Here is a 27,696-nt window from a genome sequence, read left to right as displayed (position 1 = left end):
ATCCACCTCTGGCCCTTCTCACGGGCACCATCCTGGCTCCATGGCACCAACAGAGCTAGGAGAGGCAGAAGACCAAGGGTATGAAGAGGCGTATCAGAGGGGACCGAGGTGGGGCACAAACAGGAGGGACCTGCTCACCTCTATCCCTTTAAGCGTGGGCGAAGGCAGCGTGATCTGACACTGCGGACCGTGGCACAGGAGCCTTTGAGCACAGAAGGCAAGATCCCAATTCAAAAATCTATTGCAGGGAGCAGAGTGCCTGACTGGCCTTTCAAAGCAGAAAGGGAAGCAGCCTGGTCCATGCTGCAGGGATGGAGCGGGGAGCAGCTGAATTAAACCCCACTAACGATGAGCTCACACTGCGTTCTCAGTTGGAAGCTGGCTTTGCTCCTACCACAGAAGAGACCTCCACCAGCCGGCCATGTGCTCTGCTCCAGCTGGAGTCGGTTCAAGAAAAACACATCTGAAGAGGTTTGAAAAGCCAAACCTGACCCCAGAAAAAGGCAAGTGCTCGGCTCAGCGATGGTTATACAAGCACACCCGCTTGCTTCTGCAGTAGCTGCTCTCTGCAGCCATCTGGCTGGCGGCGACATGTTACCTACGTGACCCAGAGAGCCCATTCCTGCTTCACAATCCCTTAAAGGAAAAGTTCCTGGCGCAACATCAGACCCCCAACCTGACTCCCAGGCTGAGATGGGTTTGGCATAGGCAAGTTATATTTGCCATTTCTGTCATAACTTTGTGAAATAGGCTTCAAGAAAACAAAGACAGCTATAGGCAACACATTATGATTTTGTGAAGAAAAACAACCTTTTTAATATAGCACGTTTACTGGGTTAGGAGAAAAGTTTTTAACTGCCAATTTCCCTGCTTAGTTTGCATGCTATCATGTTCTCCACAATACATAGCTTTTGCACCGCACTTCTACAGCAGGTAGATGAACTCTTGCAAACTGACCTTAGCAAAAAGCTGCTTTTCATACCCCTGACCCATTCCTTTTGCTTGGCTGTCATTCTCAGCAGGAAGGTACTTGCTTTAGCTATCTTAGGTGTTTAGCTCGGTAAGTTAAATTTTGTGGACGTACAACTAAGGCCATACTGTGGAGCTACAATGTCTGCCCCTTACACACAACGTGACCCTCAAGTCACTTCATCTCTCACCTTGTTTCTGCTGGCAGGCTCTTCTGGGATTCAGCAACCTCTACACCCAGCAGCCGGCAAGAAAAAAAAAAAAAAAAAAGAGTAAAAAAGAGCAAATGAGCACTGCTGCACACAGCTCACAAGGGCTTTGCTATACACTGGAGACGACCTTTGAAAGAACTGTTTTTCACAAAACAGGCGAAATGCAACTGGTGCTACTCACAGAAGGGCCAAAAAGAAAGGTCATTGCCACCTCAAAAATCTTTGGGGCAAGTACTTCTGAAGGGTCGCTGAATGCCTGCGTCTGAAAAGCATCAGCACAGGTAAGTGTCCACCACCAAAACCAGAGACAAGCTTCTCTGCCAGGTGATCCTGAGGGCATCCAACACATATAGCGTGATATAACATACACTGCTGAACCACTTCTGGTTCTGGAACCTCATACACAAAATACACATTTCTTATTTACATTCACTTCTCAATTTTTATTCTATTTCTCGCATGGTCTTCAAATACAGTTTTACAGGTCGTTTTTTTCTGCTACAGATACTGTTGATCTAAAAACAGATTAATGAAAGTGGCATTCCAACCTTAATGAAAATTCATAACCATGAAAGATATGTCAACATATCACTTTACAATCCTAGAATGATGGTATTGGCCTGACATTCCATAGGCTTATACAATTAACTTCTATAATAATAACAAAGTCATAGGAAGAGAAAATGTGGCAACTCCTTAAGAGCCAAGAAATAAGGCCACAAGCATCCTATGCTGTAATGTTATGCATCCAGATAAAATAAGTTGACTCCGGTATCCATGAAGAAACAAAACTCTCCCACCTGATAAACCAAGGTATCAGCTACTCAACATGCACTCAAAGCTGTATAAAAACTAGTGGCATTCAGCTCTGACTTACATGAAATCCCATAGCACAACCCCGTACCTCTCTCTAAAAATGAAATGAACTTGTTTCAACTTAAATATTTCGCTACCGCATCAAAAAAAAAAATTGTTCACATTCTGCAAAGGAAAAAAAAAAAAAAACCACAACCAAAAACCCTGCACGTGACTGCACCAGAAGGCCAAACACAGCATCTCCCTACAGGTCACAGACAACATTACTGCAGTCTTAATGCCATTCATTATAGGTTGCGTAACTTCTTCTATGCAGCTGGAGGCTTATAAAAGGAACTGAATTTCCTTTGTACACCACTGGAAAAAAAACCAGGAAAATTAAAAAGGAAGATAAAGACAGCTGATGGCAGCAGGTGAAAGAAGCAAGGTACTGCAAGGTGTATACCATTGGCCAGTTACGTATCTGGGACACTGGGACTTCTGTGAAATACCAATTCATAAATGATGCAAAACTACCTCACTACCAGATCCCATACCATGCTGATTCCATCCCATAGCCAAGTATGTCAGTCCTGGGTAAAAACAAACTCTTGGAACATTTAAAAGCAGGTAACCATTTAAATAATGTGTAAAAATGTTCTTATTGTGGCATTTCTTATAGAAAAGTTACTTGATACAAATGTGCAGGACTTGAAGACCCTGATTTAATCAAACTAGTACGAACAGGCTTTGAAACATGGTGACTGTTCCAAGGACAAATCCCAGCTGTGGGCCAGCTCTCTCCCTCTCACCATCTTTCATCCAATCCCATGCGAACATTACCAAAATTAACAGGTTCAGCAGACCACCCTGTGAATTGCTGTTTCAGGCCCAGGAGAATTACGATAACCCCAAGCAGTGACACACTGCTGTCTGAAGGAAGGATCATTTGGGATCTGCTCCCCTTACCCAAGATGGTCAGTTTCTAGCCCTGGATACGAGGCACAATAAGAAAGGTCAGTGCTGAGGACAGATTCGTTCTCCATTGTGGTTTTAGGTTATTCAAAAGTGCCATCTTGGACCTATACCATTTCACTTTTGAAAAGAAAAAGTTACAAAAACTGGTAAACAAAAAGTTAGTCAGCATACGGCTAAGTTTATATACACTGAAATTTACAAGTTTGTCATTAAGTGACTTCTGCCACAGACCACTGCACATTTGTCCCTAACAAAGCACAAAGCTTGAACCAATGGTCATCAGAAGTGACAATGGGTCATTGCTTTATCAACAAGCATAAAGATAGTAAAAAATAGAACTGTAGCTACTTATCTTTAAATTTGCTGATTGACACAAGCAATCCCTCCCATTTCTGCAACTTCCAGTTGCACATCCTGCTCTATGACAGAGAAAAAGCCTGCATCTTTCTAGATACTTCTGCCAGAGACCACTTTTCTGTTGACACGTGAATGCAGAGAACTGCCATCAACCACAGCACCAACTGAGAGGGATTCCTCTGAAAAGCTATAGCCCATGCAAGATTCCTTGGCACTTCACACAGGACCAGGAGAGGACAAGGTTTCTCTTTGTTAAAACAGTGTTTTCAGCAGCATTATCCTCTTCCAACAAATTACAGTCTGAATGTGTGATGGGTGATTTTCGCATAGCCCCGTCTACCAAGCTGGCTTATTGCTGGCTTTGCGCAGCTAGACCATATGAAGATCCCCACCACTACCTGCCCAGCTGTTAAGGGACTACAGTACTGGAACAGTTCGCTGTCAAGCACTTCACAGGCTTCTTCCAAGGATAACAACATCCTTTGGAAATCCTTCCATTTTAGCAATTTCAAAACAACCCAGCTTGCTGTAAAATTCCAGGATTCTTTTATCATCTGGTCTCACTTCACAAAAAGCCCCACGGGAGCCTGAAGAAGGAAGAAAGAAACAAAATACTGTAGGAGAAGAGTTACTGTAAAAAGCACAGACATCAAGTATTACTAGACTTCCCACCTATTTTAACATTCAAATGAAATGAAAACACTGATCCAATTCCATATGGAGCATAGTGCCAAAAAGAGACCAGATTTATGGCAACATAGCTGACCATCCCCTAAAGGGACTGCACATTGCAGAAGTCTTCTCAGTCTGAACAAACCCTCTGCACACCTTTTATTTCACATAAAAGCATTCTGAACTCTGATGTTGGCTCAGAAAATAGCACTAGAAGAGGGCACCAAATCACACAAAGGAACTGTGAACCTCAGGTGCACAGTAAGGCAGACAGCCAAGTACTTCCCCATATTGAAGGTTTTGGTAATTACCCACCAGTGCACAGTGCCACACATAAGAAAAAGCATCATTACCAATGCCAGCAGGGGAAATATAGACATTTGTGCATTGTTCAAAATGTAAAAATGCATGCTCTTATTGTCAAATTGCTCCCTCAGTTCTTCCTATTTTCCAATTTGCAGGAAAATGGCTAAAGTGCAGAGCTACCTTTTACCAAAGACAGTGGCAGAAGTTAGCTATCCAAAAGCTTTTATAATAATTTACCTAAATCTAGAGTGCTGACTATGGCAGGAATCGAATGTCTCAGGCTGATATGCAAATATGGTATGTTAATATAACCATCCCAGGTTTGCCTTGCATCCTAGAACTAACACATAATTAGCAAACAAGGAAATTTTGAGTGCAAGAGGCTTACCATTAGCCTTTAGAGAAGAAAGAAGGCAGGCCATCATACTTTTGGCCACGCTTGGATCTGTCACTTTTTTGTGGATATCAATCTTTATCAATGATGGGAAGTTGGCAAGGAACGATTCTGGCAATACTTCTTGCTCTTCATGGAAGCTTAGCATTATTTTCTGAAAAGAACATGGGAAATAGATATTCAATCATTATCCAGCTTTTCATTTTCATTCATCTTTACTAAGGGAGGCTGCTTCGCTCACAGACTATACCTCCAAATCAGCATGCTTTTCAACCACACCTCCGATGGTCACTTTGTTTCTTACCTGCTGAATTGCTCTCTGTATTCCAGATAAAAAAAGGCAGACTACAGAAGCTTCTCAGACTGTCAAAGGAGGAATGAAAGACTCCTTGCATGGTTTCTCAGTGACTGACACTTCAAGCAAGAAAAACCATAAGCCAACACATAACAGTTTGTGCACTGGTATTCCTTCTCTTTGCATTTTACACAGGCAGTTTTAGTTCCAAGTGTCCTAACCTTCCACATGTATTCTTTGGTTCGCAGCAGCCTGGAAACACCTCTCATGTCCATGCAATTATCTTAGACTACCTGCCCCAAAGACAAATTCGCCTCTAACTTGAAATAAGCCTTATTGATGACTAAAGCATGTTGTTGATCACTAAAGACTATTGCAATCACCCAGGAAGGTCTTGGGAATGTGACATCAGACATTAACTTCATGCACCTCATGGGAATGGAACAATCAAGTGAGGTGACACAGAAGTAGACAAAGCCAAATCTGAAATATACTCAAGTCATTCCCCCTGCTGGTTACTGAACTTTAAAACCTTTAGGGAGCATTGCCTCATGTAAATAAGCCACCTAACTTCATTTCTTATATAACTGAAAGTCACTATCATAACAACCCAAATGATGATTTCACCACACAAGGAACCATAACATTAGCAATCCCCACATTTTTTTTCAGGTCAAGTTTAAATGCAATCCCTTCAAATCCATAAACTGCCATCTCTCAAGCTCTTGCAGGAAGAGTGTCTGCTCAAAGTTACTACTTCAAACTTGTTGAGCTACTTCAGGTTCAGAACCATGCCTGCTCCTCTGGGCTTTTCCTTATCACAGCTGTAACAGGCACAATCCCACAGAAAGTGTTCAAAGCTAGCCATGCTGGCTTCAGGCACCAAGGCAAAGGTGATACCTGTTTCTTCCAGCCACAGAAGCACTACAAGAGGCAAAGCAGGTTATCAAGGAGTAGGGTACAGGTGGGGTTAAGAAGCAGTTAGAGAGATGATGCATTCATCTCTTGTGATCAATAATAACTAATCTCAGGAAAAGCAGATACCAGATAAAATTCCCTGACAGGAACCTAGACAAAACTGCAAGACAAGCTCACAACAGTATGACACAAGTCAGAGGACTGGATTTTTCTTTTATGAAACAAAAGATTTTATTTATCCCCTCATGTTTGGAGCTCAACATATATTTAAGTGAAATAGAGAACAACTGAACTGTATTAGAAGTCAACAATTTGAATCAAATGATGTAAAAAGTACAGAAAGGGAGCTTTTTCAAGCCAAAGTGTAGACTGAGATTATCAAGAGGTAAGAGGTCTATAAAGGAAACCAAATCAATCCTATTCCGTGAGAAAACTTTTCCCTACATGATCTTCAATGACAATGGCTTCTAAGCAACTACTGAGTATTCTCTACGTTCCATTGTACTGTCAAAAGACTAAATGGATAAAATCCCACAGCATCTACCTCAAGAGCAAAGTACAAAGAGCTCCTCTGTACTCACGGGAACATCCCTAAAGCCCATAGTCTCAAGAAACAGACTTTTTCTGAGATATTGTACAAGCAGCAGAAATCCTGGGGCAATGTACCAACAGCAAAAAATGTTCTTAAACAGCTCAACGGAAAAGCTAGTTTATCAGCACAAAACACCTGCTTTCTCTCTGAAGTTTGGCTTTAAACTTCTGGAAATCAAGGCCCCTTGTCCCTTACTGTACCCACTACAGCTTTGCTGTGTTTAGTTCCTGGTATCTTTATATGCATTAGCTTTGCTTCAAAAATCTGAATTTACATATACAGTTGAAAGCACAGCACTGTTCAAATGTAGAAAAATCAAGTCATAAAGCCTATAGACTGCAGCATTAGCTCTGCTTCAATAGTGGTAGTGGAAGTTGTTTGTTTGTTTTCTAGAATGTACTTCACTTTACCCCCATCAAACGTGCCTATAAGTAGTGATCATTTTCACAACAGGGTGACAAACATTTCACTCCATTTCCAGGAAGCTTTTCTTTACTTGTGGGAAGGTCTGTGCTCTCAGAGCCATGACCTCCTTTAAGACTTTGTCTAAGTCCTAGTCAAATAAAGCAAGGGCACACTGCCATATATGTCATTTTTGCACTGCCCTTACCAGCCAGGGATTCCCTTAGGAGGCCCACCAGTCTGACACTAGCTTTTGTATTCAGACAACTTGTTGGAGAATACTTTCTGAAAAGTATTCTTTCCCTCTTGAGAAGAAAAGAAAAAGGCTAAGAAGTGGTGTTTCTGGGCCTGCCTCTATTATAACTTTGCACACACCTCCTTCCACTTCCAGATGTGGATCAGCACCTCTTAATATTAAATGCATTTCTTCCCTTGACAGGAGTGCATCAGGTAGAACTTTTCACTATTTCTAACAATTCAGTGACATTGTTTTTCTAATTTCTTCCAAAACCAATGCAAGATAATGATTTTCAGCACTTGCTAAAGGGCAGATGTTGTTTTGCATCATTTACAGCTGTCACACTCCACAAATAGCTCAGATTTTAACATCAAACCCAAGTGCTCTTTAATTTGTCTTCCATACTTAAACTGATGTGACTATTGGGGTTAGCCTTACCTGCAGCATGGGGAAACCAATATCTCATTTTGCAGGAGAACAGACCAGAAGCAATCTTTTATTTTCATAATGTAATTTTCTCTGTATTAAGGTGGCTTACATTTAACTCCATTGATTACTACTAAAGTATACCTCATGGGTGTATTACAACACACAGCTGTATTTGACTGACAGTGAATAATATTACTGTCACCTTCTAAGATGTCAGATACTGTGCTCATCAAAGACTTCAGAAAAGTACAAAAACTGAATTACACAGAAGCTCAAAATGCAAAAGAAAAACAAAGACCTGCTTTGGAAAGAAAGAGTTCAGAATACAGTTCTGACCTCACGGGTTATACCAACCTCTGCCTCAGACAGCTCCTTGTCACTATTTGGTTTAGTATATTTTTCTTGCATGAAAGGGATCCAAGACATTTTGCATTTTTTAATGAAAGGAGTCACATCAACCGTTCCCAAAGCATAGCCACATATGCCATCCTCATCTTCTAAGACGAAGCAGTAATCCAGGCTGAGGGTGAGTAGACCTCCTACTAACCTGCAGAAAGAAGTGTCCAAATTCAGTCAAAAGAAGGTCACTTTGAACAAGTATGCTCTTCAGGTATTCTGGAGGAGACTCTAGGGTCATCCAAAGAAGTGACAGAATCCTCCAATCACAGAATTAGTTCCTACAAAGCATTAACAGACTGATCAGCTGTCAAAACTCAACTATGAGCAAAATCTGCATGTGAGGATCCCATAATTTAATTCTATACACACTGCTCTTCTGACACACTAGAGACACAAACTTCCTTCACCTTTTGCCCTCAGTTTCTCTGTGGCCATTACCTCCTTATTCTTCCATCTTCTATTTTGGGTATTTTTTGATACCAGTTACACATTCGTTCTTAACTACCTTCCTGTCACTCACAGAGCAACCTCTTTACAAAATTCTATCTAAATTAAACACTCGAGATATAAAAAAAAATACTCAAAGTAGCTCGTTTTACAGCTCAGATTTAATGCCTTTTTTTTTTTTTTAAGTTAATCTCACTTGTCATTGCTTATTCTTTTTAGAAGTTGGTACAAGTAATTAGTAACATGTATTTCAGAAAAAAATCAAGGTAGTCAGCTGGGAGATTGGTCCTCAAAAAAATTTCAATTATTTGAAGAACTATACTAGGTTGGAAAAAAATACCAGAGGGTAACTACAGACTATGAACACTGTCATGACATACTTTCACAAAAATCTGAAATAATAAGATACTATGATGCACAGGTTTCATAATACAGAGGTTTCAGCTAAGTCTTTTTTTCTAACAGCTCACAACAGGTGACCAGAGCATAAATTGAGACATAACTGTTAATGGTATCTTTAAGAAATGAAAACCCCAATTTCATGAGGCCTGCAGAGGGCAGATTTTTTATTTTTTTTTATTTTTTTTTAAATCAAATGCTCTTTGTATTCTTCACACACACACTTTTAAAAACTCAAATTAAATGCAGTGTCAGGACTTCATCCTTCAGAACCACCTCTGCAGGTCATTTGTTTCTAATACATACTTGTCTCCAATTAAATCTGGTAGACTATGGAAGGGTTGGTCAGCTCCATCAGCATACATTTCTCTGCAGATCTTATACACAGATGCCTAAGAGGAGAGAAGAAAAGATTTCAAGTCATCAGTCGCATTAAAAAGCTATCAACTTTGTTTTAGTGAGATTTCATTAACAGCTCCACTGTAAACTAGTACTGACAGACACTTAAGCTACACAGAACAAGAGTACCCATCTATGAGAAAGCATCTATCCCCCTGCCACCCCCAAAGTAACTCTTCAAGTTGCCTGCCGAAAACATTGCAGTTAAGTTCAATGGCTGGGAAGGACAGGCTGGAGGTCAGCCTCCTGCACATTGTAAAGCACAAGATTAATCCTGAGGGTTAGTTGCCAAACTCTCACTGAAGATCAATACCCTTGCTACAAAGTCCCTTTTCAAAACCTCTACTGTTGACATGCAACACTTTAACCACTGCAAAAGACAGACACACCCTGACTTTCTGCAAGTTAAAAGGCTTTCAGCTGAATCTCTTTAAAGAGTAAACTTGTATCAGTCACATTTTAAATAAGAAACTACAGTTTTCAACAAAAAGGCTTTGCTTTTGACATGTCTCAGGCCTCCCTTCATAAAAAAGAAGTTCCTCCTCAGAAGAAATACTCTTTATGACTGCATGTTTTGCTGCATCACCAATTGTTCAGGTGGCTTAGAAATATCAGCTCCATTGCCTACAAAGGAACAAACCAGCTTAGGTACAGTCCTGCACTAAGGTATGGAAAAAACTGCTTTACTGCTCATGAGAACAGCACAGGACAGAACTAGCCTAAAAGTAGCAGGTAAAGGACATGTCTTCATGTGCTAGCCCTGTCTGTCTGATTGGCTTCAAAGTCAGGAGTCATTTGAGCTGCTGCAAACTCAACCTAGATACTTATGTTTCAAAGGAAACACGTTTCATCTCAATGTAGCTACAAATGCAAAAGTTCAAGCTACATTAATCTTTACACTGTTTAAACTGCATCCATAGGGTTAACTAACTGTTGGCTGATATATCAGTTTCAAGTATTCTTGCTACGCTAATACAAATGAAACTACACCACAGATCTGTTCAGTGGGGAAAAAAAAAAAAAAAAAGAAAAAAGCTCTAATCAATAATGATCAATATAAAATTCCTGGTTTTAAAGTATCAAACACTCCAAAGCAGATTTGACAGTTCTTTAAAAAACAGACCAAAAAATTTACAACTGTAAGTAAAATGATAAGAATGCCTGAAGTATCATCACATTTTGCAGCTATGTTTTGAGATGCAGTATCAATGTTCTGCTTATATAGCTCTGAGAAGACTAGGAGTTACCACAATAATTACTGACTGAAGAGGTATACACACCCACCCCAAAGGTTAATCCATTGCATGTGTCCTCACTGCAAGAATTCCTCTACCAGCCACGAACAACTTCAACTTGCCTTTCAGAAATAGGGAAGGCATTCGCAGATTTAAAAAGGTGGTGGGGTGTGAGACTGAGAATCAAGATGCGGGTGTACATTTACTGTTGCACAGCATGTTGTTGAACCATAGGCAAGTCATTTAACCTCAGTTCTCCTGTGAGCTTATATTTGTGCCTTGTGCAAGATATTGGCACATCTGTTTCAATAGGGTATGAAGGGACTCAGCAGCAACAAAAGGAAACGCATTACTAACAACAACAGTGACAAGTGTCAAAAGCACTCACCTCGTCTTTAGGAAAGTAGGGTCGTATGGTGTACACTTTGGAAGTGGGCGTTAATGGAGGTGGTTGAAAAAAGAGGTCATTTGCCCCATCAATAGGCAGCAAACGCTGTGAAAACAAAATACTTAATATGACTGTATGAACAACAAAACCCATTACTCTTGGGTGTGCACTGCAGACTCCCAAATTAACATTTGCTATTTGCAGGCACCCCAGAAGAAGGTGGGGTTGGTATGCTTTACAAATGCAAAGACCTTATTTGAATAGAAAATATCCAATTGGTGTTTTAAAATATGCAATTGAAACAGCACATTAAGAGTCTGTTAATCTTATCTGCTTTAAAATACTTTTTACCAATCATATCTACACTGTCTCTGTATAAGAACATAGAATGTCAGGAGGAAAGGTTTGGTCTGAAGAGGGTTAACTGGCCAGAGGAGACGCTTTATCCCAAAAGCAATGCGCTGATTCAATTTGCTGCGCGCAGAGCACCTGTGAGGGGGGAAAAGTATAGCGCCTGAAAAATCCATGAACAAATCTGAACATGGTATAAACAGTGATTTAAGAATATTTGCCAATTGAAATCTTCACAACAAAGCTCATTACAGCTTTATTTAGAGAGGAATCAAAATTTGGATGACCATCCCTTTTGCTCATGGAATTCCCATCGGCAGACAAGCATGCGCGCATTGTGCAATTGCGGGCGCAGATAAAAATGCTGTGCGACCTGCAAAGAAACAATGTGAAATGTACAACTAAAGCCGCTGCGCTTCGCATGCGCGTGGGACAGGCAGCATCTCCTTGAGAAATTACTGTAGAAAGGGGAGGAAAATTATTTTAAACCAAGCTGTAAGGCTAATGGGCTTTGGACCAGAAAGCCTTCGGCAGACCAATCCTTCCAGACCTCTGATGTGCAACAAAAGGTTTCTCATAAAACAAAGAAAATGTCATTCAGTTGTGAAGTCATATTGATACCTGGAACTCTCCTGCTAGACCACCTCTAAAGGCCCAGGGTTCTTGGTCTCCACTTAAGAACTGTGCTGAAGATTGACTACGACACCCTGTTGAGATCAGATCCAAGCGGAGAATGTTACGAGAAGGGGGATTTCCTGGGTGTCTAACATGTCCAAAAAGCTAACACACACTTGTGGAAAAAGCTCTCTAACTGAGCTAGAATCCAGGGCTTAGGGGGAGGCTGTAATAATGTAGGATTTATAAAGATTTTGTGCTTGCACACTAATTGCAGTATTCCAAATTTTTGATTACCTGTAACAGACTAGGCTAAGAACAGGTGAGGTGATTCAGTTAACACACCTCATTCCAGAACAGAAGGCACAAGAATGGTGCCATCCACAATTATGTAAGCTTCCCAGATATTTTGTACGTTCTTTTTTTCTACATTTGTGGCAGACACATCCACCTCATCTATGAAAAGATGACATCTTGGAAGCTATGTGGCTCAATAGCTACTATCATAAATTTTAGATCAAACAAATGCCATTATCACAGCCCCTTGAAAAAAAAAATGGACCTTTCTGAAGTCACATTTTAGTAATTATTGTTTCTAATCTTGTCAGAAAACTAGGACTGGCAATATATGCAGTTTGGAACAGTTCAGGCAGCCAGGACAGTTGTATGAAACAGTATTCTTGCAAAAGACTATGCAGATTTACATAATCCAGGCTGTACCTTCACAATGCTGCTGGCACATTAAAAAGCTAAGCAATATTAACAGGAATTAACTCATAATTTAACTAGTACACCCTGTAGGCCACAGATAATACTAGCTTTGCTTTTTAGCATCTTGATTTTTTTTCCTCCTCAAGCATATCAGATGCACCAGGGTCCCTGCTGATCAACCAGCCACAGCAGGCCCATTGAAGTGCTCAGCTTTAGTTTACACTTGCTTTAGAAAAGAAGCTGTTTGACTTTTAATACTGTTCCGCCAGCAAGGTGCCACAGCCTTCACCAGCTAACATAAATGACAAGTCTGGAGAAAACAAACAAACAAAAAGCATGGTATCTGGAGTGGAGATTTCAATTACCTGCCTAGTTTTCTGACAAGATGAGCAGCGCAAATACTCTCTTCCTTTTGTAGACAGCAATCTACCTCCTGTTCAAGTAACAGTCTCAGATCAGTACAGACAAGTATGTTGTGCTAGTCAGAGAGTCCCAAAGTGTGCCAAGTTTGACATTTTTGAGAGTTTAGGAATATATGTTAAATGCAAACTACCCTAAGTATGGTAAATTTCAGAAATGATCCAAGCATCAGAATTTGAATTTGGTTTACTCCCACATTTTTGAATTCTCACATAAAAAGATACCCTTCATAAGGAGATTTAGTCAGTAACTTGGAAGACAGTATCTGTCTGTCCTTTGAGACTACAACTTAACTAGCACTTCCAATTATTACAGTAAAGAGCTGCGTGAATGAAGAGCTGTATAAATGAAAAACATAGTTAATGCCTTAGTCGCTGCGCAAATGTGACTTCAGTTCATGCCTATTGCACATCTAATCTATCTGAGCTGCCTCACAGACAAAACCTTTCCATTTTAATTAATTAATGACGACGCGCTGTGAACATCTGGCGCTGTCCATCCAATAGCAGTAGAAACTTGTGCTGAGGATTCTCCCATCTGTACACAATGGGGAAGAAGACAATAGAAGTCATTAGTAATCCATAGTACTGTACAGCCACACTAATTTAAGGGACTGAATGCTAGCTGGACTTGGGAGGAGAGGTGAAGAAAGTGAACATTCAGTGGACCATTGAACACACCATTGTGAAAACTAATTTGTTTGGATTTGTAATGTATTTAGTGTTATATAATGATGTATTTTATCAAAGACTTTTGCATTATATGTATTTACACTAGTGATAAAATGCAAGCTGAAGACAATACCATCCCCTCTCATAGAAGCACTGTTAGCATAAGAGTATTAAACTATGCATGTCAAAAACTCTTATTTTTTCAGCTATCTAATACCAGTTTGAGTACTGGAGTAGAACAGTGCCAAAGTTAACAGACCTAGTATTTACAAAGTTGGCTTCTAACATGAACTATTGCAAATATTTGATGCATTTAAAGACTTGAACCCAACTGTACAGGGACATTGAAAACTGAAGACAATTTCAGCTGAAATCAGTAGGCAGTCTGATAATTCTGAAATTCAGTCTTAAGTTGGGCCCTCAATGTTTAGAGATTACAAGAATCACTGTTCTCTTTATACAGCTTTGGCCTGGAGTTTTAAACAGATTATCAAAAAGAGAGCTTTCTTTCTAGCTAAAGGTCAACATACAGCAAGAATTGTAAAGTTGGGGGAGTTGTGTTACACTGGTCTTAAAAATGCATGAACTAAAACTTTTAAACAGCATTAGGCAGAGATGTTAACATACTACAATGCTGCCAGGTTTTCCTCCCAAGCTAGTCTTCTTCTCTCTGCTTTGCAGAAGGCAGTCTTAAAAGCTCTTCTTCTTTATCAACCATACGTATAGGGATCAGATATTTAAAAAGCACAAAACACAGGAAGCTGCTGAGCATGGACTGACTTGATGACTTAACAGGTCTTCTCTGTCCCTGCTTAAACCTGCCAGTGTTTAACAGTATCATTTAAAGACAATCCAAACACTAGGACTAGACCAAGGTTGTGTAATGGTTAACCACTGTGAGGTTTGTGACAGCTACAAGAAGTGTGACGTGAGATCATCAGCTTTGCTGCCTGCTGTGTATGTCAAGCAAGTCCACAGCATATTCCTTACAGTTGGATTGAAACCTGAAAGTGAAATGAGGTCACTAGAATTACCCAGGCCATGCTGGTGCTATCTGCCAACTTAGGATCCCCCAAAAATCTTTCAGGAAGGAGAAAAAAAAACAAACCACAACAAAAAAACCCACCAAAACCAAAAAGACACACATTTAAAGGAAAAAAGGAAAAAGAAAGAAAAAGGGGGCAAAAAAAGAAAGAAAGAGGGGGCAAAAAAAGAAAGAAAGAGGGGGCAAAAAAAGAAAGAAAGAGGGGGCAAAAAAAGAAAGAAAGAGGGGGCAAAAAAAGAAAGAAAGAGGGGGCAAAAAAAGAAAGAAAGAGGGGGCAAAAAAAGAAAGAAAGAGGGGGCAAAAAAAGAAAGAAAGAGGGGGCAAAAAAAGAAAAGGGGGAAAAAGAAAAAAGAGAAAAAACTGTTTCAGGATCAGTTTAAGTCTCAGACTAAATCTGTCTAGAGAGCTCCACAATTTCCACCCATTATCAAAAAATAAAATTAACAACAACAAAAAAATCAGCAATTTGGAAAGTGTTTAAAGGGAATTATTTTGCACCAGAATAGCCTTATGCTAAAGCTCGCATGCGCACAGGGCTGGGAGGATCGGCTTCCTCTTGGCCAGGCCCACTGAAAGGTCGCTTCTGCAATTGTTCTGTTGAAGACAGCAATAATGTTATCAAGACAGAGCAAGCAGCAGATGGCTGATGTGGTCACATTTCGTAGTGTCATTTCCAATCATACACCAAGGTATCCAAGAGTTACATGGTATAGTCCAGTGTGCATTCAGTCAAGAGTAAGTTAAAGTCAACACTTACGTGTCAGATGAGATTCAAGTTTCATTAGCCCAAGAAGAAAATCAAGGTCTCCGATCTTAAGCATCCAGCAGACTTCACTTATAATACCGAAGCAAATTCACAGCAAGCATTGCTTCAAGTAGCGAGACAGGAAAACCTTTAAAACAGGGTCAAACCAGACCCTATGTCCAAGAAAACACACTTGCCTAATATTTTGTTTTCCCCGTGGGCTAATTAAAAACAAAAAATAAAAATTACACTATCTGTGATTATAATGGCTCCCAATGCACCTACCTAACCACTGCACAAAAGATTTCACCATTGACATAATACTCTTGATATCCCAGACGTAGGAGTACATGTCATAAAGGATTGTCCTGTTGGCACAATTGGAGAGGCGAGTGAACATCCCCATCACCAAGCTGCACATCTCTTCAAACTTGGCTGCTCGGTTACGCCATTCTTCTATCTATGAACAGAGGCAAAAGATCCACAAGATCAAGCACAGCCTTCTAGGGAAAAGAGGTACTCCAAACATGGAGGAAGACTATACAATTCATTACTTCATTTTACCAGCGTGGAGTACCACACCACGTGATTCACAGATATTCTCTACGGCTGTTAGAAGTGAGGCCAGTACAGGGGCAACTGGTCAAATGCAGACACCAGATTGCCTTCATAGCTAAATGGCACCACAGGGCTTAGAAGAGTAGATTCCACTAGAGGAATAAAAATTACTGTGACCTGTGGTTAGTTACACCCTACCTTTCAGGTCCTAGGAAGCAGAACACCAGTCTCTATTACAGACAACATTGCTCAGGACTTTGATTTAAAAAGGAGAGAAACAAGATTCACACTCACTTTTTCAGCATCCTTTCCTTTGCAATTAACACTGACAACACTGCTATTTGCTCTGAGCCACTGGAATTCTCTCAGCATCTGTGCACCTTTGGGCCCATGTTCATATGGAAGGTAAAACAAGTCAGCAAGAAGCTGCAAGTCCTCTAAAGTCACTGGTTCTACTGTGTAGAGAGGCTTTTCATTTGGCCCAGGCACAAACTGTTCTTTGTTAATTTGCTCATCAGTCTGCATAGGGGCAATGTCACTACCAGAGTCTTCCTGCATAGACATCTCTGGGGACTTTGATTCAGCTATGCTCTCCTTATCGGTATCCATTGGCTTCAACTCCTCTGCCATCTTGGCTTCAGCAATATCTGTCAGTATCTGATTAGCATTCTTGTCTGCATCATCTTGTTTTTCCACCACCATGTCCATTGGTTCCTCATCAGATTGCTTCTTCTCTTCCTCCTTTACCAAGGCCGGTGACTCGCTGCTCAGCGCTGCCCCCTGACTCATGATGGGTTCTTGGTAAACCGTGGTAACCACAGTTGCTGCATTTAAAGAGGATGGTGCCACCAGGGGCCCTACATCCCCCACAGTAGTTTTAGCACCACTGTGGGCCACTTGCCTACCTGAGAATAAGAAGAAACAAGTTTAGAGTTTTCAGTATCTGCCAACTAACATTCAAATCGGCAACTTCTGCAAATCATGGATGATTCTGTTGCTATGGCATCTGATCAGCTCAGCTTCCTTTTGGTACTTTGCCTGCTCACTTCTGTCATTGTAATTCTAACTACTGACTTTGGTTTTTTGCAAGCTTCCCCTCCACGTAATTGGTAAGCAAAGACAGGATGAGGAAAAAGTTAGGAAAATTAGTTAAAATTTATGTGCTACCAGCAGCATTTCTGATTTATGCCATCAGAATAAAAAGCTCTCACAGTTAACTTTTTCCCCTCTGCATCAACTGACTTGTTAAAGTTGTATTCGGATATAGAGCACACTTCAAAATAAAAGGACTAATGCTTAAATATTTCAAGCGCAAAAATGTCTTTAACCTAAGGAAAACAAGGGACATTCAAAAACTAACTGGACATGGTCTTGGGCAACCTGGTTAGACTAGGAGATCTTAAGAGGTGCCTTCCAACCTAAACTATTCTGTGAAAATGGAGGAAGATGACGTCTTAATTACTACTCCTCACCCAATATTTTTGCTGCAGTTGAGTTTTAGAAAGATCCGAAACCCTACAGCAGTTCAGAAGGATAACTGCACCAGAGCAGAGCTGGGAGGAGAAGAGGTTCTTCCATTCCACCACCAGTTACCAGAGAAGGGCACACTGACCACCTGAAACCCACATTTGAGAAAAACAGATTTCACCTCAGATCCCAAGCTCCCATTGCTACAAGGAAGGTGTACAACGCTGGGCGGAACCTAGCTGATTTCTGTAGACAGAAACTCAGAAAAACAAACCCATCTTAAAACAACTGGAAGAACATGGACTCTTCTGGGTCAGAACTGATGTTTACAATAATCTAACACCCACTTCAAGAAAAAGCCTATTCTTCCTCTCTTCTCAGGTCCCATGGAAGTCTAGTAACAACCGGGACTAGCAAGATCCAGACTCTTTCCTGTCTTGTACCAGAAGTACCAAAGGATCCTACACAAAGGTTGCTTCTGCTGATCAGTCAGGGCACTACAGGCACACTGCAGAATGTCAAGCATTCTTCTTTCTTTATTAAGGTTTCCCCAGTTAGGAAGGCAGAAAATACTTCCAACTAGAAAGTATACAAATTGCCAGGATCTGTAAAATAGTTTTAGTCTAAATGCAAGTACTGAAAATTTAAACCCCATTTTTCCACCAATCCCAGAAGGATACCAAATTAGACTCACTGCTGTATTGTTGAGGTACCCCAAATTCCTGCAACCATTCCGTTAAGGCCAACTTCAGGGCCATTTGTGGGCTGTAGAGAACATCCGTTTCAATATCTTCATCGCTCCCTTCATTTTCCAATTTAATCTGGATAGAAACTGTACTGTCTTCAGTATCAGCTACAGAGACAAGTTTTTAAAAGTTACCATGCAAGTTTCATTTAAAATAAATTAAAAAAAAAAAAGTCACATTAGACAAGGCATTCGAGAACTCTCTAACTGCCTTACTTCACAAAGAAGAACAAACCATTACATCCTAATTAGACAAAATGTAAAACTATGGTCACCATCAATGTCAACACAGAAACAGGATGCAAAAACTAGACATTCTGGCATTCAGTTTCGCTTTTGATCTGAACTGCTTCTATTCCAATGAAATCAAATCCATGGGACGCTTATGTCAAATTTGGGCATTAAAATTGCTTGCTGAGAGTGGTTTTTATACAACCAGATACCTCTTGAGACTAAGAAATTCTCTGGTAGCATGTGCTACAGATACTTCCCAGGAAGTCAGTAAAACAATCTAGATGCTCATCATCTTTCAGGTAACTGCCATTTACTTACAGGACAGAAAATGCTAGGTGATCTTAAAAATAAAAAGTTGGTGAAGAAAGGCTAGAATCATTACAAAAAACTAAAATCAGTATGACTTATATGGTTAAGCATAGATCCCGGCAAACAGTTAGGCATAGGCATACTTACTCATCACCACATCTTTTCTCACTCCATTCATGTTAGACTTGTACCAGGTAGCAAGCGTGTGAATAGCAACATAATTGGCTTCAAATTCACAGTTTGGATTGGTCAGAACTCCTTTTAGTCGAGGGATGAGCTCAGTTGACCGACCTTTGTAAGGCCCAAGAAAGAGCCTCTTTTGATCATAATCATTAGCATGAATGTTATCCCAGATAACTGGTGCTCTCCTGATGATCTTAGAAACTTCTTCAATGGACTCTACTGGAATGTCTTTGGATACAACTTTTGGACCTAAGAGGAAAACAGGATAATCACAGGGCTTTGCATATACTTGAAGATTGAACTCCCAAGTAGCTGGACAGTTTACTTTACTAAATACTTCTGAGAAATCATTTTTAACACCAACAGTGAATTAAAAAAAGAACAAAACCTCAAAACAACCAAACCAAACAATTTTTACCTGTCCATAACACCTCGATGCCAGGGAGCAGCTTTTCTCCTACAGTCCGTAAATACGGCGACTGGGCAACATTTGGATAACAGAAAGTTCCACAGTACTCTGCACAGGAAAAGAGAATGTCACTGTTAGTAGAAGGATGCACCCATGTGACAACACACCTAACTGTCCCATGAACACATTGAGAGAATACTACCATTTGAGAAGAGAATTATCTATAAAATTAACCAAGAAAGGCCCAAAAGTCTAAAGTATAAATAAAAAAAGGACATTATGAATGATACTTAGCATAAAGATCAGAAAGGAAAGGTAGACAGTTTATTTAAAATTGCTCAAATGACAAGATTAGGAAAAAACTAACAAAGTCCATAAATAGAAGGGCAGGTTATAGCAGACAATATGCGAGAGAACTAGAAACCTTAAGACTGATTATGAAGTGCAAATACCTAAAAATATTAACACCAGCACATATGTCTCTCAAGTTAAAGAGGAGGTCTGCAACAGAACCAGACTACTACAGTGTAAGGGGATAAACAAATTAACAACGATGATAACATTGCTACCAAACTGAATTTTCCTTGCAACAATCCACACCTCTGAACATCATGATCCTCTCTCCCTTACAATATTGTTACAGGTATTAGAGGAAGCTTGCAATTTAAAAAAGCAATGATTGGACTCAAGTGCAAGCCACCTTATTTTTTAATAAGTAAAGCAACTCACTGACTACTGAAAGCAGGTAATCTTATTAAAAACAGGTACCAATGACAGAAGCGAGCCCAGACTGTGCTGTACCTCTACTTTAAGAAAATTCTAAGAAACTAACGGCTAGCTAGATCAAGAAGCAAAAAGATTTTGGTACAAGTCAAACAGAAGTCTTCCTTTAACCTAATTTTCAGTTCAAACTTCTTGAACCATTCTATCAAGCTGCCTTCTTTGCTTGGCATTAAGCCTTTCAGAGATGTGCAGATTTGGCAAAAACTCTGCACATATTTGAGTTACTTGAACCTTTCTTGGTAAGTCAATTTCTTCAAACAACCCCAAAATACTCCTTAAAGCAGTGATTAAATATTAAACCAGCTTTTCAATCAGTAAGATAACAGCCTCCCTCCTTTGACGCTGAACTAAATGATTCATCTTATTTTACCTGTAGGACAGAAAAGGAATGTGTCTGGTTCTCCTAGATATTGATAAATTTCATTTGTGATCGAGACTTGAGCATGTGCAAAGGAACTGAAAACTTCTTTGTCTGCTGCACACATGTTGTGATCAATATCATCAAACAGCAATGCAAAAGATCTGCAGCCAAACTGCGAAACCTAATACAAGAGACAGGAGCAAAGGGTTTAATTTTTTAAATTAATTTTTTTTTAATCAAACCATAGAATTTTTAAATCTAATCTAGCTTAAAGGAAAAGCTACAAGAATGGGGGAGAGAAGGTACAGGAGGCAAGACAGACTTTAGTATCTATTCACAATGAATGCCTATCTCTGACCCACTGCTCTGATTCTCTCAAAGATTAGACCTCTGAAGACCTGTAATCTGTTCCAGGTTTAATAATCCAAAGCTGATCTCACTGCACAGACAGCTGGAAAAAAGCTAACTCTGTAATAGCTTTTGGACAAAAGAGAGGAGTCAATTTGGAGAACAACGAAGATGTGTATGTCAGGTCTGCCTCTGAAGGTGTTTATTGTGGATAAGAGTTCTTGCTTTAGAAATGCATCTTTGCATCTTGGCTTCAAGCCCCTAAAATACTCTGAAGACAAGCTCCCAAGAACAGCCTTCAGAATCCAATACAAGATAAGACTTTTTTTTTTTTTTAAATCTGTATGATCACTGGCTACTTCTGCAATGCAACCTGAACACATCCATTGGAATTGTTCAGAGGTGTCCAAACTAATGCTACTGCTGAAAACATTAAAGAGGCTAGTGAAAAGCTGCAAGAGTGAGGAGGGTACTGAAGTTTCCAAATTAAGTAGCACTGCAGCTGTGGTAAATTTGTGTCACGCTTACCTGGTCCAGCTTGCGTTTCAATGTGGATACCTCTTTAGGATTGGAGAAAGTGATGTCAAGTCCAGGAGAGATTGCATAGATGAATTCTATTTCATGTTCTCGTGCAGCTGATATTAGAGTCATTAGCTGCTCTGGAAATCAAATTGAAATATTCCAGAAGAATTCAACGATTAAAAAACAAACAAACAAAAAACCCCCCCAGACATCATTGTAAGTAAATTATGAAGTGCAGATGCCTCTGCTGCCATAATAATAAAAAAAATAATAATTTGCTGGAATTTCTTAAAACTAACACAGCAAAGAGCATCAAATTATTTGGAGGAGTTCTCAGAAATTATGCCAAAAGGAATACAACAACTGTCCTTGTATTGTTATTTTCTATGTTAAAACTTTTAAAGGTTTTAAAAATTCTCTTTATCTCAATGTTGTGAGACAAATGTGGATGTAGTCTGTTTTTACAGAATGCACACCAACAGTTCTAGAACTATTACTCACTTTTTCCACTTTTGTCACACATATTAAGAGACAATTCAATGTAGTAATATGCTGCATGACACTGATTCACATACTATTCATATGACTGAAGCTAGAGGCACATAAAAAAGAGCTTTTTTTAACATCACTGTGCAGAAGCAGTTGCTTTAAGATATGAACTTCAAATTCAATCTTCCATACAATGAATAAAGATAATTATTTTTAGAATATTTAACAATCTTTGTTCTTATTGGCAATTACCTTGCAGTATCCTTTAGATTATATTTCTGCAGTGATTCAAAGTGGCCTCCAAGAAGGATTATTTAATTTCAAGCCAGTATCATTTTTCCCCCTCACCCAAGAAAAATGATAATCCCCACAGGCTAGTAAAACACTGTAGATCCCATAAATACCAGAGGTGAATAAAAAGCCTCACACCAGCTTAAACAGGTCTTTCATGTTCCAACTAAATACTCAGAAGCTGCTTTTCCAACTGCTACCCTCTTCATTGAGACAAGCACTTAATGAATCACATAAAAGGGCATGCTATTTGCTCATCAATCTTTTTTCTTTTCTGAAGCAAATAATTTCCACTTCAAAATATAGCCCAGATGTTCAAGAGCCAGAGGAATAATTCTGAGCAACCTTTCCCTGGAAAAAAGTAAATCTCATAACACTAAGCCTTAAAAGCAGTTTTAGAAATCATCTGTAGAGTTATAGTTAAAAGAAGTAAATCCGTGCTTGTACCGAAGCTCCACTAAATACATCTGCGGGGTATTAAGAGCAGGTCTCCGCTCACCGTTGGAAATGGCTACTGTGATTAAACACACACAAGCATATATAGCAATGTTCAATTCATTCAAGTGCCTATTTATAGAAAACAGAGGGAAAATAAAGGCAATTACCCGCTTCCTCCACAGAGTACATTTCTCGCCAGAACATCCTGTGCTTGTAGTCATCCTTTGGAGCATACAGGTATGTATTTAGTCCCCATTTCTGAAGTCTATAAACAGGAAAAAAGCCTTCATTCAGAGAATAGTCTACAAATTCAGGAATCCTATGTTTTACTTGATCTAATTCTTGTACTTAATCTAAATTTTTTTTTGCATAGAACATTGTGTTATACTATTAAGTCACAATAACCTTATGCACAACTGATATAGGATAAATTTGGTTTACGCAAGATGGAAAGGTGAATATGAGCCCCCAGGAATATCGATATTAGGAAAAAAGCTCCTCTAGGTTAGAACAATAATTCTTAGCAGGCTTAAGTGGAAGATTATGATTATATTGCAATGGAATGTGCTGCAGTAAGAGGAAGTATGACTTGCCTTCTAAAAAGTTCTTTCCTCTGCTCCATAACCCAAGGTCTTCCATAGAATCCTATGGGAAACAAGATTAAAATTAACCAGTTAGATGTTAGATTATGCCCACTCCATGAAACACTATATTACAACCCATCATTTTCTTCCTCTTCTGCTACATTCATCAAAAAGCTTCCCAAAGCAACAACAACAAAAAAAATCCAGTTAGACAGCATTAGGAAAGTGTAATAACCCAAACTTATCTAAATTTAAAATGCAATTATAACTGAGATCATAAGAAATGAAATAAGTTCTTATCATTTTGGCCACAGAAGCAATTAATTTTCAGAATCCAAACTGTATTCCTGAGCATATGCCCTTGACAAGTCAAGTCAGCATTATTGTAAGAGCAGACTGAACAGTCATAACCTAATTAAACTATCACTCCAGACACCCACAAAATACATTTGATTGTAATGCGAACACTGAAGACACTTGAAAATATTTACCAGCTCAAAAATGCTTAACCGGTGGTACAGATTTGAATGCTAAATACACACACAAAGTACATAAATACATACTGAGGTAGATGATGTGTAATTAAAAAAATGTGCAAGTGAGTCAACAAAATGCTTAGGATTTCATTCCTTTTATTCAGTTTAATAGGCTCCTTGTCAAAATTAACTTGCAAGCTGATATTTTGGTTTACAATTCCCACATCTTTACAAGCTAAGACTATGTCTTTGAATAATCATATAAAAGCATCTACACAAGTGATTTTAGAATAGTGTATATTCAAGGTCATGGAATTCCATGGAAATTGTAACCGCTTCTGGTTTTAAATCTAATCCTTCCATTCTAGAAACATAATACCTTAAAAAGCACTCCCAATGCACTCTTAGTCAAGTAAATTCACTTAGACCTATGTGCAAACAGTTCAACCACAAGTGGGCACTTCAAAACAAAGCTTCAGCTTGGCAGTCTGTGCAAAGACCAGAGACTAAAATAACACTGAAATTTAATAAGCTCTTCTTTTCAAACAGCATGGCCAGTCAGTGATGAATGATGCTCCTAATACACAAAGCTCACACATCCCCACAGAACACGAGTTCAAAAGGTAGACAATATCTTCATTTCCAGAGCTATTCACCATTGTAAATCTTCAAATATTTGGTCTCACAGTGGTCAAAAATACCCTCCTACAACCTTTCAAAACTCAAAACTGATGCAACTGAAGCATTTTCTATATGTTAGCATGTATTTCAGTTACCTGTTAAGTGAACAATGCTCTTTTAAGAAGCTTAAAACAGGCTCAAGTTTTAGAATTAATCTCTCAGAGTGATTGATCTTAGACTAACTGGCACCACAAAGTGGCAAAGCTGAGTACTGCTCCTCACAAACTGCAAAGTGACAAACGGAGGACCGTTAAACAGAGGAACAAACAAGAGAGCAGTTGCAAGCCGTGAAAACCTGCCAGTTTATTTCACCCAGAACAAATTTCTCATATTCACCAGCATTAACTAATTCTGACTGATGCTGCCCTCAGGAAGCTCAAGAACCCACAAAAGGAATGAATACCACCTATGTCTCATAACTTGTTCAGAAAACTTTTGCTTTACCTATGACACTACCTCTCAGACTTACTAAAGTAGAGCTGTGGCCTACTATTAAAGAAAAAAAAAAGAAAATATAACAAAAACTAATTAAATAAGACTGAAGAGAACATGCTAATCTGAAGTGATACTTTTCCATCCATCACCACATTTCGTAGATTACTAATGGTGCCAGCTCATGACAATTCTTGGAGCCTTCTGTCCAACTAAAAATTGACCTGGTTTTGTATTACTCCCTCAAGACTCTGTGTCAGTTTAATACAAAGTCAACAGATCATGCCAAATACCTCATCCCAGTTACCACGCTTCTCCATCACTAAAAGCCAGGATATATCCTGAAGGCAGAGCACCAGAGCAGAGCTTTGCATCCAGGACTCTCTTAAATCATATTACTCCCCCCAAAAATGGTGAATTCTCTATCAGTCGTAAGCTCTTTACATTCCTAGAGTGCACACCCAGTATTTTACCAATTTCCCCCCTACTTTTCTACAAAAGATCCAGACTCTCCATCTCAATGCTTTAATCTCACCATACATTTAGTCTGTTAACTGCCACACTACATTTATCTTCACTTCTAAAGTTAATCCCTGTTTTTCTCTTACCCCTATAATTCCCTTGAGTCACTAAAGAGACAGATGTTTTCACCCACTACCTTTTACCTCATTCACTACAACAGTTTGTTTTTAAACACTCTCCTGTTCCTTTTTGTGTGTGTGTGCATATTAACGTTAGACAGGTAACTCCTAACTAGTGTTTAGACTGCTTCATTGGGCAGAGGCCATTTTCTTGCTTTATGCACAGTATAATCAAGAACACCTGCACCAAAATATATGCAGAGGAGATCAACCATGTAACTAAGATGACAAGAAAAACTATTATGGTATATGCAGTGGTTCTGATATAAACCTGGATGAACAGGTGATCCATGGTCAAGGTGTATCGGCAGGAACATGAGAAAACATGCTGTTACAATCTGTATTTCTGTTCACTAGTATCTGTCTCCAAAGCCTTCAATTTACCATCTATTTTCACAGAATTAAGTCTATTAACAAAGTAAAGGCATCTTTCTCCACACTGACTGTATTTAAGCCCTAGTAAGTGCAAACAAAATAAAGGCATTAACTGGACCTAGTGCACTTCTCACAGTAACATTTGCAGAAGCCAAACGGTCTTTTCTTTTTATGATATGAACAAAAGGCATTCTGCAAGCAATGCAGATACTGACTTTGATAAACTGCTGTTTCCCTCTCCATTCCATCTGTTAATCTTTTTTTTTCTCTCCTACTAGAGTTTCATTATAGGTACAGAAATAATAGCAGTCCACAGGAATTCAGAACAATTCCAAACCAACTATTATGTTGGGAATAAACCATTTTTCTTGCTGGCTTTCAACCACCTACCTTAACTGACCTGTCTGAAATGCAGATAAATTCTGTAGTTACTGAGAAATGCAAAGAGAGTCCCTTTATTCTGCAGCTTCTGCAACAGTTTAAACCTTTTAATGCTGCAACTATGCCAAAAGGCAGAAGAGGACTGTTCTACCGCACAATTAAAATGGTAAGCTACAACACTTTAGAGAACAGGGAGCATTTAATATTAATTCCAGAACAGATGTCTACGGAATCACCTACTCCCTACCCAGGAAACTGAATCTGAGCCTCTGGCGCGCAGGAAAAAGCATGTACAGCTGGGATAATCGCACAGTAGCTCTTCCCTCTCTCTCTCCTACCTCCCCCTTTAGACACGTACGAGCAAGCGAGCCACAGCACAGCCTCAGCTTCCATTAGGAATCATCGGCCCGCTGGGGGTGCCATGCCTGCCCTCAGCCCGCCGAACAGCTGCCATCAAAGGGCACTCCCTGCTAGCGAACAGCTTCCAGCAGAAGCCCCAGGGGCAGCAGCCCCGCCCGGGAGCCGCGGCTCCTCCCCGCCCCCCAGCTCTCTCTAGCGGAGGGAGCTGCGGCCAAGAACCGCGCACCACCCTCCTCGCAGAGCGGGCTCCTCCGGGCGTCGCAAAGGGCCGGGGGAGGAGACGGGGAACAGCAGGGCCAGCTGGAACTAGTTCCCCGCCCCGGTCTCCCGCGGATACCCACACCCCTCACGGCCCCCAAATACCCCCAGTCTCCCGGGGATACCATCGTGCCCCCCGCTACCCCGGAACACCGACCCGTCCCTCCACGCCCCCGGTCTGCCACGGACGTCGGACGCCCTCTCCGAGAGCTCTTACCTTCCACGACGCCGCAGAGGAAGCGGCGGGAGCCCAGCGCGGTCTCCGTCTCGGTGTCGGTTTCCTCGCCCCCCGGGACCGGCCCCGCGGCGGCGCCCGGCGGCTCTAAGGGAGCGCCGGGCACTCCGGCCGGGTTGGGGCTGCCTTGGGGCTCCTCCAGCGCCGTCTGCCCCTCCTTCTGCACCATCCTGCCGCCCGCCGCCAGGACCCCCACTCGCTGGGCCGGGCCGAGCCGAGCCAACCCGAGTCCCTCCTTTCCCCTCTCCACAACCCCTTTGTCTCCGCCGCTCCGGGCCGCCGCTGCTTCCTGTTTACGGGGCCCTGCGCCTGCGCGGGGAACCGGCCCCAACCGGTCCGCACCGCTCTGCCCGCAGCCGCCCCGCTCAGAGACGCGCACAGGGATCGCCGCGGAGACCGGGGGAGCTTCTACCGACGCGTGAAGGAACGACGCGGGCCACCGCAGCCTAACGGCCCCCCTCTCGCCGCGCCGCCGGGACCGCGCCACTCGAGCGGGAACAACGGACTGAGGAGAGGGAGTTACCTCAGGGAGCAGGCGGGCGGGCGGGCGGGGGAGGGGCTCGCTCACGGCGCATGCGCGGAACGCGGAAGGGGGCGCACTGCGCCTGCGCGGGAGGCCGGTAGGGGGGAGGGGCGAGGCCGCGGCTGCCCAGGGCGCCGGCGCGGAGAGCTAGTGCGTGCCCGCAGCGCATGCGCCAGAGGCCCCGGGGAGGGGGGAAGGCGGCAGTAGGAGAACACGCAGGTGCGGGGTGGG

At 40.9% G+C, this 27,696-nt stretch overlaps 1 protein-coding gene across 1 annotated transcript; it reads right to left on the bottom strand.

Annotated features, from left to right (window-relative positions):
* OGA (O-GlcNAcase) lies at nucleotides 1–27,489 on the bottom strand. Its single transcript, XM_075026228.1, has 17 exons — nucleotides 26,925–27,489; nucleotides 23,113–23,164; nucleotides 22,687–22,784; nucleotides 21,308–21,438; nucleotides 20,441–20,612; nucleotides 19,297–19,395; nucleotides 18,843–19,127; nucleotides 18,102–18,260; nucleotides 16,235–16,845; nucleotides 15,668–15,842; nucleotides 11,797–11,882; nucleotides 10,825–10,929; nucleotides 9,109–9,194; nucleotides 7,912–8,104; nucleotides 4,678–4,837; nucleotides 139–3,898; nucleotides 1–55 (listed from the first exon to the last, which is right to left on the bottom strand). The coding sequence occupies exons 1-16, from the start codon at nucleotides 27,109–27,111 to the stop codon at nucleotides 3,762–3,764; spliced, it is 2,736 nt and encodes a 911-aa protein (XP_074882329.1). The 5' UTR covers nucleotides 27,112–27,489; the 3' UTR covers nucleotides 1–55; nucleotides 139–3,761.
* Nucleotides 27,490–27,696: the final 207 nt, after the last annotated feature.

Source organism: Buteo buteo, chromosome 4 (assembly GCF_964188355.1).
Source record: "Buteo buteo chromosome 4, bButBut1.hap1.1, whole genome shotgun sequence".
NCBI lineage: Eukaryota > Metazoa > Chordata > Aves > Accipitriformes > Accipitridae > Buteo > Buteo buteo.
This window is presented reverse-complemented; position numbering and strand designations above follow the sequence as displayed.